Below are 12,069 nucleotides of genomic sequence, written 5' to 3'. Positions count from 1 at the left end.
ACAGGAGCTGACATGAGGGCACTGTGGCTCCCAAGGATTTTTGCTCGTCTGCCTCACTGTGACTAAATGCAGGCATGACTCACCCGTCAGCTTGAAAATATGAGGAGGACTTTTGCTTTAACCTTGTGTTTCCCTGTTGTAGGGATGCTTAGAAACTGCATTTTTGATTCAGCCCCACTCTAGAACAAAGAGAGAAATCTCAGCAGAGATAGGAGCCCAATTCAGTTACTCAGGCAAGGGCAGCCAATTCTATTTCTCTTGAAACACCCAGGACTTTGGTATAGAGCTGGGACACATCACACTTGACCTGCTGAAGGCCCTGACAAGGCACCAGCTGGGGTTCTGGAGGATCCTGCCCTGGCACAAGGCATTTGAATGATCCCAGCGCTGAGGATGGAATTAGGCTCACCATCATACATGCCTACCATGGGCACCTACATGTGATTGAGGCAGCTGAGCACCTGTGGACACCCAGCAGTGCCTGGAGAACTGTTCCCCTGCCCAAATACAGGTTGAACATACTGGTGATCTGAATTACTTGGCCGACTTGTATTGACTAGACCTCACTGCCTGCAAAAGGAGCTTAGCTTGTTCATGTGCAGCCATCTGCAGTGAGGAACCCCATCAAGGTATGTGTCCTGGGAGCCCTGTGCCACCCTGGGAATTGCCACTCTGGAATCTTGGTTTCCAGCTTGCTACTCACAGCAGCAACCTGCTCAAGTCCTCCCACCTGTAACACTGAGCTTCCTCAAGACATTTGATTGAGAAGTTCTTTGCTAGGGGTTCCAGAGAGCTGAGGTCCTTAGACAAAAGGCCACAACCCGGGGTTTTCTACATGAAATAACAAGCAGCATCATAAAGATAAATTGCTCCAAGAGCAAACTTCACTTTCTGCTTGGTGAAGGTAGTTGGGCTTTCCCTGCCCACCCTGGAGCAGCGCTGGAGGGGTCCCAGTGCATCAGCATCTCCCACCACACTGCAAGAGGCTGATGCTCCCCAGATCTCTCCATAGGGTGGAGACACGGTCCATCCCACCGGACGCCCTCGGAGCCCTTCCCTCTCCGCCTTTCTCCATGGAACGCCGGTGACAGCGCAGTGCGAGGCATTGCAGACTGTTTACAGGCTTCTAGAGTTCCCAGGCACTTTAGGACAGCGCCCTGCCACTGTTTCCAAACGGACAGCCAGGACATTTATAAGTGAACTTTCCTCTCCGTGTCTATTTATTATATGTAAACATTTGCCAGAAAAACACCACTCGGGCATGCTCAGAACCAGCCAGGTCATTGCAAAAGGCAGCGGCGGCGTCACATGCGATAAGAGCGCGGAGCGCTGCGCGCCTATTCTTAGCGCTGGAATGTACACAATGCCCGCGCCCGCCGCTCCTGCGCAGCCCCGGCAGCGGCGGCAACGGCTGCGGCATAAACACGGCCAGAAAGCACCCTCTATGAATCACCTACCTACTGAAAGAAACTTCCCGTGGGTTTATAGGGTTTTGCCCAGGCTCTAGCTGTGGAAAAACTCAGCAGAGAATAAACGACAGAGAGTAAGTGCATGCAGTGAAGGACAACAGAAGGTAAATGTTTCTACCCTTCGGTTCCACTGCAGGTTGAGCAGTTAAGCCATGACCGTAGATACTCATCATATTGTTCTGCCTGGCACTTAATTTAATCATTGTGTGTCTGATTAACATAAAAAAACCACAGCTAAGCAGAGTTAATAAATAACTTTTAATGCAGATTCCCAGCCTCTAGGGTTCTGTTCGTCCTGCTGCAGAGTTCAGCTCTGCCAGATTTGCATTCTTTGGGAGTGACTAACTCTAGAGGAAAGAGGCACAAGCTACTAAACTGCTAATACTTTAAAATCGTGAATAAATGTCTAAGTGCATTTATTCAACATGATGGAAATGAACAAACCAATTGCTTCAGCCCTCCAGCTTTAATCCAAAATCAGTGAGATAACTTCAGTGCTTTTGCTTCTTGCCAACGACACAGACAGTGCTGACCTCAGACTTGCAACCTATCTGATAACTTTATGAAAGTTTTCAAGGGTCTTAGCGACCTTTTGGCTTCTTTATTATTTTCCCACTGTGCTTAAACCATGTTCCATTTTTATGCGTAATAGTGAACGGATATTTACAGCAACATCAAAGTCCTGAGTTGTTCCCTTGGAGCTGGATTTTTCAATAAAAGCTGCTAAGAATTTGGGTTTTTTTCCTGCCAAGTCCAAAATTCATCTCTCTCACATTTTGCTATGGAAGAGGGATCCACTGAAGAGTTTCTCTTCAAAGACCAGGACTTCTCCTCTGAATTGCTGAGGCAGCTGAATGCTCTGCGGCAGAGCAGGATGTTGACTGATGTTACCCTCTGCTCCGGGGGCTTTGAAATCCCCTGTCACCGAAATGTGCTGGCTTCCAGCAGCCCATACTTCAAGGCAATGTTCTGTAACAACTTCAGGGAGAGTCACCAGCCTAAAGTCATTCTAAAGGGCATCGACGCTGGTATTTTGGATCAGATTATCCTTTATGTTTACACTGGGGAGATTCTCATATCCACTGAGAATGTCTTGTGCCTCTTGGAGACGGCATCCATGCTGCAGTACACTAAGCTGTTTGAGGCCTGCTCTACCTACCTCCAAGACAAGCTGACCCCTGACAACTGCCTGAGCATGATCAGACTGGCAAAAATCTTGAACTGCCAAAGCCTGAATAAGAAAGCCAAGGCTATGGCTTTGAAATGTTTTCCCATGGTGGCCTCCTCTGAGGACCTGAAGAACCTCTGTCCCACGGAGCTGATCGATTACCTCGGGGATGATGAACTCTGTGGAGAGGAGGAGCAGGTCTTTGAGGCACTGATGGTCTGGATCCGGCACGACCTCCAGGCACGACAAGGCTACATCCAAGAGTTGTTCAAGAAAGTCCGACTTCAGTATGTCCATCCAACCTTCCTCTTCCATTTCATTGCTAATGACTCGCTTGTTCAGGCCTCACCCACTTGCAGGAGCATCCTGGAGTCAGCCCGGAGACACATGTTTTCCTTGTACAGCACCAACACTCCTGACATCAAACCCATGATGCATGTTCCTCGCAGGTACTCCAACCAAGAGTTCCTCATCATCATTGGTGGCAGGAAGGACAGCCAGCAGACAACAAGGGATGTCCTGCTTTATGATAACAAGACGAACCAATGGCTGAGCCTGGCCAAACTTCCCATGCGCCTCTACAAAGCCTCTGCAGTGAGTTTACACAGCAATATTTTTGTGCTTGGAGGGATGCCTGTTAGCAATAAGAAAAGTCTGGTCAGTGGTAATATTTACATTTATTCCCTCAAACTCAATCAGTGGAGGTTGATTGAGCACATGCTAGTTCCACGTTACTCCCACAGAAGCCTGGCATATAAAAATTATATTTTATCATTCGGTGGAATTGGTGAAAACCAGGAAATCCTGAATTCTGTGGAAAGATATGATAGTGTCTACAACACCTGTGAGAGCATGGCAAACATGCCTGTTGCCGTCCTTCACCCTGCTGTTGCTGCCAAAGATCAGAGGGTTTACCTCTTTGGGGGAGAAGATATAATGCAAAACCCTGTTCGGCTTATCCAGGTAATGGTCAGTCCTGCTTGTCGTAGGCAATTTCTTCTAAGGTATTCAGCAGTCCATCACCTTCACGAGGAAATCAAACCACTCAAAAAACGCCACTGTGTGTTGCAGCAAGAGGCAGGATGGGTTGATCCATGGCCTCAAGGAGCATTGCAGCTCTTCCATTTTCCCCTTCTGAATGTTTTCCAGCAGCAGCCCCAGAGGCGCTGCTTTGGGTGTCAGTCAGTCGTGCCACTGGTGGGCCCTAGGGCCAGGGCTGCCGCAGGTGATGCCGTGGCAGCGGCAGCAGCTCCCCCTGCCTGGCTCGGTGCCTGTAGCCAATCTCACCAGAATCGGTGCTTGCACTTGGCGCTGAGCGGGGTCTCAGCCTGCACCTGCTCGCTCACAGCAAACGCTCGCGATCGTTAGAGCGATTAGATACTCACTCATCAAAGGGCCAGAACTTAAACTGACAGTCATTTGGGATAAACAGCTGTGTTAAAAATGTGGCTCCTGCCACATGTTGCTGGCTCTCTGCCTGCTTTCAGCCGTTACACTCTATCAGGAGGAAAAAATACATTACGTTTTTACTAATCTGACTTGAAACTTTAGCAACATTGAAATGTTTCTTTCCCATGAGTGCTTTTCACTGTTCAAGGTGCTTTAACTGAGAAGTATCATTAAGCTAAGATGGCAACCAGGGCATGAGCAATGCTTTATAACGGTACTTCATTATCAGGGGGAAGGAAATGTATTTATCAGTTAGTGGGGAGATGCCCTGGTGATATTTGCTATATTAAGAAGCAGATAACATGACATAAAAGTTTGTGTCACCCAGATGCAGATGATTGAATGATCATCATCTGGCAACAGCTCTTTTTCTCACATAAATCGATGACTTAGATACCACTCTAAGTCCCTTTGCCAGTCTGAGTGCATACCAGTCACTAGCATATATATAGCAGCTGGGCAAACACAGTGGCTGCCAGCAGAGCTAGCTGAAGCTGAGGTTTGTTTGCCCAGGAAATTGCTAAGGCTAATAAGGAATACACAGGATAACTGGAAAATGAAATTAATCAGCTTGCCCTTTGGGAGAACTAGTTACAGTGATTTAATGGCCATGCAAGAAGCCTTCATATGGCAGATGCACTTCCTCAGTGCAAGCGCTAGCATCTCCTCAGCACACAGTCTTGGGGATCCAGAATGCTTTCCAAGGGGACATATTAAGAAAAAAAAGTGGGTATGCTCTCAGATTTCCAGCAGTTTGAGCCAGAGGATTGTATTTATTAGGGTAAAATAAAACCCAGAAGTTCCTCTGTAATTACTGATGTCAGTTAAAATGAAACATAAACAGCTGAGTGAATATCTTTATTTTTTTGTCAGGTTTACCATGTTTCCCGGAATACATGGTTTCGTATGGAGACCAGAGTAGTGAAGAATGTCTGTGCACCAGCTGTTGTGATTGGAGACCAGATTATCATCGTAGGTGGTAAGGGCTCTGTTTCACCTTTCCTCTCCCTCCCCCTACCCAGATCCTGTGCATTTTCGCAGCCTTCCTGTTTGGGGTGCTCCCTCAAAAAGCACTTGGATCTTGGGAAGGAAAGGGGGAGTGTGCCCACCCTCCATACACTTCTCTTCTGGAGCCTCATGGTAACTGAAGGGGAGATAAGTTCTCCATGAGGCACTTTCTTACCCCAAATAGAAAACTGAGGAAAAGCCAATACAAGTTACTGCTCCTGGGAGGAAGCCAGGAGCATGGGGGTCCTGACCCTCCCCTCCTGACTCATAGCCTGGTCCTCCCTGTCTGCTCCACTTGGAAGAATGGAAAGCAGGATCACCACAAGGCCATGGATGGCTTGTCAGGATGGGTGGGCTGTAGGTCTATGAGGTGCTGAGTGGTCTTTTAGCTGCCTCATGGGGGTAATTGCAAAATATCCTAAAAGGAGTGCAAAACACTTGGAAAGAGGAAACTTCTGTGTCTTTTTCAACCTGAGGACCAGCCTCTACCAGTGGCAGTCAGGAGCATCATGTCATTGATAACTGGGCCCTCTACAGTCCTTAATGCCTCTTCCCTGACCACAGACTGCCAGGACAAAGCAGGTGTTGAATTATTTAAGGAAAAATGAGACGCATAGTATCTTTAGCAAAGCAGAGGATTGACCCCAAACTGCACAGGACTTCAACACCCTGAGGTGTCACCCCTCAGGGAGAGGCCACTGCTATCCTTTGCAGTGAGAAGAGGGGAGGGCTGAGACTAAAGGTCCAAGACTATCTGGCTCCTATAAGGCAGATTGCCCTCACCTCAGACCACACTCATGTTTTTCTACATGGGCAAGGTCCTGCTGGGTACCAAGTTTCCACACCTCCACTGCTCCAGGGCAGTGGCTCTCTTACCAGCGCTGGCCTCTCAGCTGATACGAGGTTATATCAAACATCAGAGGAAGAGTTGTCCACTGGCTCACTGGCGTGGTGGCCAGCACGAATGTGGTGCTCAGGGCTTCAGGAGTGGAGTGAGCACTGGTGGCACCATGCTGTTGCATACCCAGCTCCAGTCACCAGACAGTTACAACTCCAACCCAACAAGGCCCATCCCATGGGCCACTGCTTTCTGTGTTTCCAAGTGAAGCTCTAGGACTGTTTGGTAAAATGAAATATTTTCAGATGTTTGAAGGCATGTGCAGGTAACTGCAAGCCCCAACTGTGTTTGACAAATTGGTTGCCCGATGGATGGGCTTTATGGTGCTCATCAAGCCTTGGCTGCCAAGGTGCTATGAGACAGGATGAGGACAGACAGGAAAGGAACATAACCAGGCATTCCTCTGACACATCATCACTTAGTTTAGATACCTTACTTCTGCCAAATTATGTACTACTATAATGTCTTATTAAAGACCAGCATGAAATATATCATTATTATTCCTTCTTCTGGCCATAAGTGCTTAATTCCATCTGTCTCTTCCACCTCTGGCTTTGCATTCAGGGTACACCCGGAGAATAATTGCTTATGATACAAAAAGCAACAAGTTTGTTAAATGTGCAGACATGAAGGACAGACGAATGCATCATGGGGCCACTGTCATCAAGAACAAGCTGTATGTCACAGGAGGACGATGTCTCACCTCAGATAATGTCATCAAGGACCTGGATTCCTTGGACTGCTATGATCCAGAGACTGACACTTGGACACCAAAGGGAAAACTGCCGCACAAACTCTTTGACCATGGGTGCCTGACACTCCAGTGTGTCCCTTGTTCTAACCTTCTCTGAACAACTCTTGGTACTTCCTTGATATTTTGTGCTTTTCTTCCCAGAAAGAACCCACCTCACTCTGCAGAGAGCACATGGGGAATCTTCACAGGGTCACACAAAGTCCTGACCTTGAAGGTACCAGCAGTGTTAGTCCTTCCAGCCCCTGTGTCAGAAAGGCCATGAGCTTTGCTCACACTGTATTCACCTGGCTGATATTGCATGTGGTGCTGCTGAGTCCAGTCTGGAGGCCTTACCCAGCATCTCAAGAGGAAACAGGAGAAAGATACTGGCTAAGAACCAGTGTGGGAGTTGTCCTTGTACAGACTTTAGAAGTGAAGGGGAATGCTGCTGTCTCCAGGGAAAGTAAGATCTTTGCTGTCATGCAAACTCAGCTGCCTGCCACAGCCCCGTGCTGCTCGTTGCTGACCGAGATTTCCTTTCCAGTGGTGGCAGTGTTTAGAATAGGAAGCCCCAAGCTCCAGTCTTGTAGCCAGCCCAGGAGCAGCTGCCTGAGTTCGCTGTGGTAGTCAGCTCATAAGAAATAAAATTTTAATGTTCCTATCAGCTAATTAAAAATTGGCAAAAGACTGATGCTTTGATCTGAACTCACTCTCATATTGCAACAAGAAGCAGATTTGACTTTTCTGAGCTAACACTCTTCCACAGTGCAGGGAAGATTTTTGTTCCATCTGCCTGGCCTCTGAAGAATCAGGAGAAGATGGGATGGAAATTAAGATTGTCTGCACCTTCTTTTTCATGGGATCCTATTTTGCAGGGATCTTTCTTCTCCTTTGGCATGAGGAATAGCAGTGGAGTTAGTTAGGATGACTTTGGCTGATGGAGTTCCTGAAATGTAGAATAGCAGAGAGGACACATAGAGGAAAGGGGATGTAAAAGAGAAGAGGTATTTGGGAGGAACAATTTCTTTTTCCCTTTCTCCTCTCTCCAAACCACTGGAAAAAAGCCCATGAGACAAAGCCAGTGACAGGAAGCCAGCTTTCCAAGAAGAGCAAGTCTAAATCTGCCACTTGGCAAAACAGCTCTCCTCCACCAATATTTTCGTGGGGTTCTGCCACTAAGTGCATACTTTGAAAGGGAGGGGATTAATCATCAGACACTGAACAGGCTGTGAACTGCTGTTAGGTCACTGGGCTTGGTAAGATTGCTGAGATAGCAAGGAGCTTTATGGATGACCAGTATCCAGAGAAAGGCTGGCAGAAACAACACCCATTTTTCTTCATATTTGAAAAAAAAGTGGAACTTTTCAAAGGCTACAGGATGGCATGAGGAAACCATGCTCAACCTTCCTCTTCACAAAAGGCTGCACAGCCATGTGGACACCACCACATTGCAGAAAACCAGCTCCAGACACTAAGATCCCCTCCCATAAATTGAGCAGAAGAGTGACAGAAATAGTTAACAAAATAGAGGGCTGGAAGGAAGTATTTAGTATCAACTGCTGGTTTAACAATGGAAAATAAAAGGGCTATTATTGTTTGCATGAGCTTTGTGTTCAGGAGTCCCCATTGTTCCCTCCCTTTGCTGATAAAGGGAATTGTTTTTGCACCACTGGGTATTGCCAGGGTTTCCTTCTAAGGACCTGAGTAAACCTTTGAAAAATGGGTGGGAACTCAAATTCCTCTCCCAGCTCAGAAGCCTTTGGCTAGATTTCTCTTCTGTCTTTCAGTCTATATCATCATCTCCTCCCTGTGCAGAGCAGAACGAAATCATGGCATTTGCCAAATTGAGCTGGAGCAGTGATTCATCCTGTTTCCTCACAGACCAGCTCCAGCTCTCTGGAGAAAGAAGCCTTGTCATGGCCAATTATGGAAAGTCTGCCCCAGGGAGATGCTTATTCCTAACGCTGCAGTGCTGCCTTCCCAAACTCCATCCTGTTGTGGCCCCACTCAGCTCCAAACTCCAGGAGACGCCAGTTGCTGCCATGCATTTTAGCTGACACAGATTCCTGCCAGGCTCGTGACTGTACCCAAAACTGGGGGGAAAAAAAGTTGACTTGGGGCCATAATCCCATGTTTGCAAACCATTGCCTCAGTCATAGGTTTATGCTTAGAAGCAAATGGTTTTTTTTTTAAATTCCCATATCGTATAACTAATGATTTTCTCTGTCTTCATATGGGACCAAGCAGTACTTTGCAGAGCTGGGCAGGAAATGGGGAGTGCAAAAAAGAGGCAGGGTTGTGGCAGGATTGAGCACAGCATCTTTCCCCCATCTCTTGGGGAGCCCTCGCTTGACCCTGAGGTCCTTGGAGTTGCCAAGGGACATGGCCAGCTCTGCTCTGGCTGCAACCCTGTGCTCCTTTCCTTCACAAACCTCTCGCCTCATGCCCATAATTCAAGGAATTTGGGATTGCTGGGCATTAAATTCAAAACCTGGTTTCTAATAGGTTTTTGTCTTATGGTGAATTTTGAAGCAGACTTTGAAAAAACTTATGGGGCCCTTTGAAGAAGAGGGGTTGAAATTAGAACACAGTGTTGAGCCTTTCCAAGACAGATGAGGGATAGCAAAGTTGCTCAGTCATGGGTAGGGAACAGCACATGCAGCTCCAGGATGATGAGATACTCAGCCCTGAGTGGGCACAATGGGGGAAGGGATGTTGCTTTTCTAGGTAGGTGCTGAGCACCACCTGGACCAGTACCTAATACCATCCTCACTGCTCTACAGTTGTAAAAGCACTCCTTGAAAGGGTTGGCCAAGGTACCTCGTTCTCCATTGTCAGGAGGGGAATGTTTGGAGCAGGATCTCTAAGGTTGTCACTACCTCATACACTTTTACATGCTTTTTCAGAGGTCTGATCATCTAAATATTCAAGCATTGAGTATTCACCTAGATAGGAATCCCCCAAGGGAGAGCAGCAAGGTTCTTCACAATGCAATGATGACCCCATGAAAAGGTGGGAATTTGTTGCTCTTCATTTAATAACCATGGAAGCCACAGAAAAGAGGCTTTTAAAAAAGATTTCTTCTTGCAACTTCTAAAAAGGTTGAGCACCTGCCACATTTTTTCAAATCAGGGAGTGCTCTAAAAGTTCATCACCTCCAAGGCCTTGTCCTCAGGTGCCCTGACACAGTCACTAGATCAAGGAAACTATAGGAGCACATGGCTGAAACCAGTCTGTTCCATGGGACAGTGAGTTACCCAGTCTCTCAAGGTACTTGTCCAGAAATCTGCTATGAAATGTTCTGATCTCTCCCCAAGTAACAAACTTGAGGTGTTTTGGCCTCAGTGCTTTTAATACTATCTTTTTTGTGAGGTACCTTTTGCACAGAGATAAAGGGCAATCGATTACCCCTTTTAGATGCTGTATATTTTTTACATCTTTAGAGTTTATTAGGATGTTTCAAAGTCTGTAGACTAAACAAACCCAGCCCTTTCAATCTTTCCTCATAAGTCATGTTTTCTAGACCTCTAATCATTTTTGTTGCTCTCCTCTGGACAATTTTCAGTTTGTCTGTTGGTGGTTTTTATATTTATTTAAGTGCAGGGCCACGGCTCAGCCTTGCAGTGCTGAGAAGGGAAATAAACCCTTTCTGCATTTTACCTACAGCATTCGTGGTCTCAGAGCCCTGAAGGATTTTGCTTTTCACAGCAGCAGCACAATACTGACTGGGGTTCAGCTGTTAAGGAATGTTTGCAAGTTTGGGCAAGGTCACGTGGAAAGACTGCAGGACAGCCAGAATCTACAGGGTTATTCCCTAACTCCATCTTTGCTTTGGCTCATCAGGATCCCAAGTCAGAACCTACTGAAAACAATGTCTCTCCATGGCTTCAACAAGGGGCTTTGGACATGACCCTAGTTATTGTGTTCACAGCTGGGTTCTTCACCAATTCTATTAATTTTAACAGCAAATATTTAATGGTTGAGTCATTTTTTAAATTTTTTTTTAATTTTTTTTTTTTTTTAGTACTAGGGGAAAAGTTTCAGGCAAAAAAAGAAAAGGAAAGGAGGAGATTGCATTTTCTTTTCAACTTTCTTCCCCTTGCCTTGCTGCAAACCCAGAGCTGAGTCCTGCTGCACAGGGAGCCTGTGGCAGCAACTTTGCTTTGATCTCAGCAAAGAGTCGTAGGTTAAGCCTGTGTTTTTTCACTGTAACCATTTATCAAGAAATGCAGTCCTTTCCAAGGGCAGCCTTTTTCTTCTGCAGCAATTTGTTTATAATTATAATGCATTTCCTGCTTCTTTCTGATTAAACACACCTGACAAAGTAGGAAAGATGTCAATGCATAAATAAATGGGCACACCAAGTTCATTGCTTTGTCAGTCCTCTTTTTCCAAATGCCAAGGAGTTCATTGGGAGGTGAATCCTCTAGCTGAGAAGGAAACAATTGGGTAGAGGATACATGAATAGCATACAGGGTAATTTATCCCTGGCATTGTTCCTTAACCTGACCTGAGCGCCATTAATAATTGACAGCAGCAAAAACAATCCCTTTTTAAAAATATAAACATCCATACTTTTTTCCAGCTGCTTGAAAGCTCCCCCAGCAGAAGTTGAAGTCAAATTCTCCATGGCACAATGAGCATGAATTCCTCAGCGCAAGGCTGCACCTGCAAAGGAGCTGAGATCTGCTAATTAGTGGACTGCTAATGAGGTTTGTAGTGGCTAAATTCCATGAGTTTGCCCACAGTCGAAATGAAGCAGAGTTCTTAAGGACACACTGATGTCTCAGGCTGCTGGTGCCACCAATGTCCACAGGGCTCCTCAGGGTTTGTGCTGGAGCCCTGAGAGATTGATCTGGCCTCTTCTGTTTATTGATGTTTCCAAAATAGTAGCAGAGTAGCGAGGAGCCCAACTGCTCTGTCACTCGGCAAGTCACCCACTGGCTCCAGCTGCTGCCTGTCACTTCTCTCCCCAGAGCTCTTTGTTTGCATGTGCTTCTTTCATATTGCAAGAGCCCTTTCCCAGAAAAGCAAGCAGCAGCACATCTCCAGCAGCCCTGGGCCAACAGGCACATGTCTCGTGGCCGCTTTAAACACAAGGCATCCCCACAGCTGCTGGAGACTTTTGCCTTAAGAGTCAGGGGTGAGCCATGAGGTAAAACCCTGCAGAAGGTGGGAAAAGGTGGAAGAATCTGGTCCACTTCTTCATCTGGTCAGGAAGATGCTTGTAACCATCCTCCTATACCTAACCTTCCCATGTCTAGTTCTCTGAAGTTTGTTTCTTGACCAGGCTGTGCCTTCTGATGAATAAGACATGTCCCACCACCCCTCCCTAAAGCAGGCA

The 12,069-nt window shown here is 46.6% G+C and overlaps 1 protein-coding gene across 1 annotated transcript; it reads left to right on the top strand.

Moving 5' to 3' along the window:
• The first annotated feature begins 1,917 nt into the window (after window positions 1–1,917).
• On the top strand, window positions 1,918–10,740 carry KLHL38 (kelch like family member 38). Its single transcript, XM_030233936.2, has 3 exons — window positions 1,918–3,600; window positions 4,960–5,065; window positions 6,557–10,740. The coding sequence occupies exons 1-3, from the start codon at window positions 2,251–2,253 to the stop codon at window positions 6,841–6,843; spliced, it is 1,743 nt and encodes a 580-aa protein (XP_030089796.1). The 5' UTR covers window positions 1,918–2,250; the 3' UTR covers window positions 6,844–10,740.
• The last annotated feature ends 1,329 nt before the right edge of the window (window positions 10,741–12,069 follow it).

Source organism: Serinus canaria, chromosome 2 (genome assembly GCF_022539315.1).
Source record: "Serinus canaria isolate serCan28SL12 chromosome 2, serCan2020, whole genome shotgun sequence".
Taxonomy (NCBI): domain Eukaryota; kingdom Metazoa; phylum Chordata; class Aves; order Passeriformes; family Fringillidae; genus Serinus; species Serinus canaria.
Note: the sequence above shows the minus strand (reverse complement) of the source record. Positions and strands in the feature narration are given on the sequence as shown.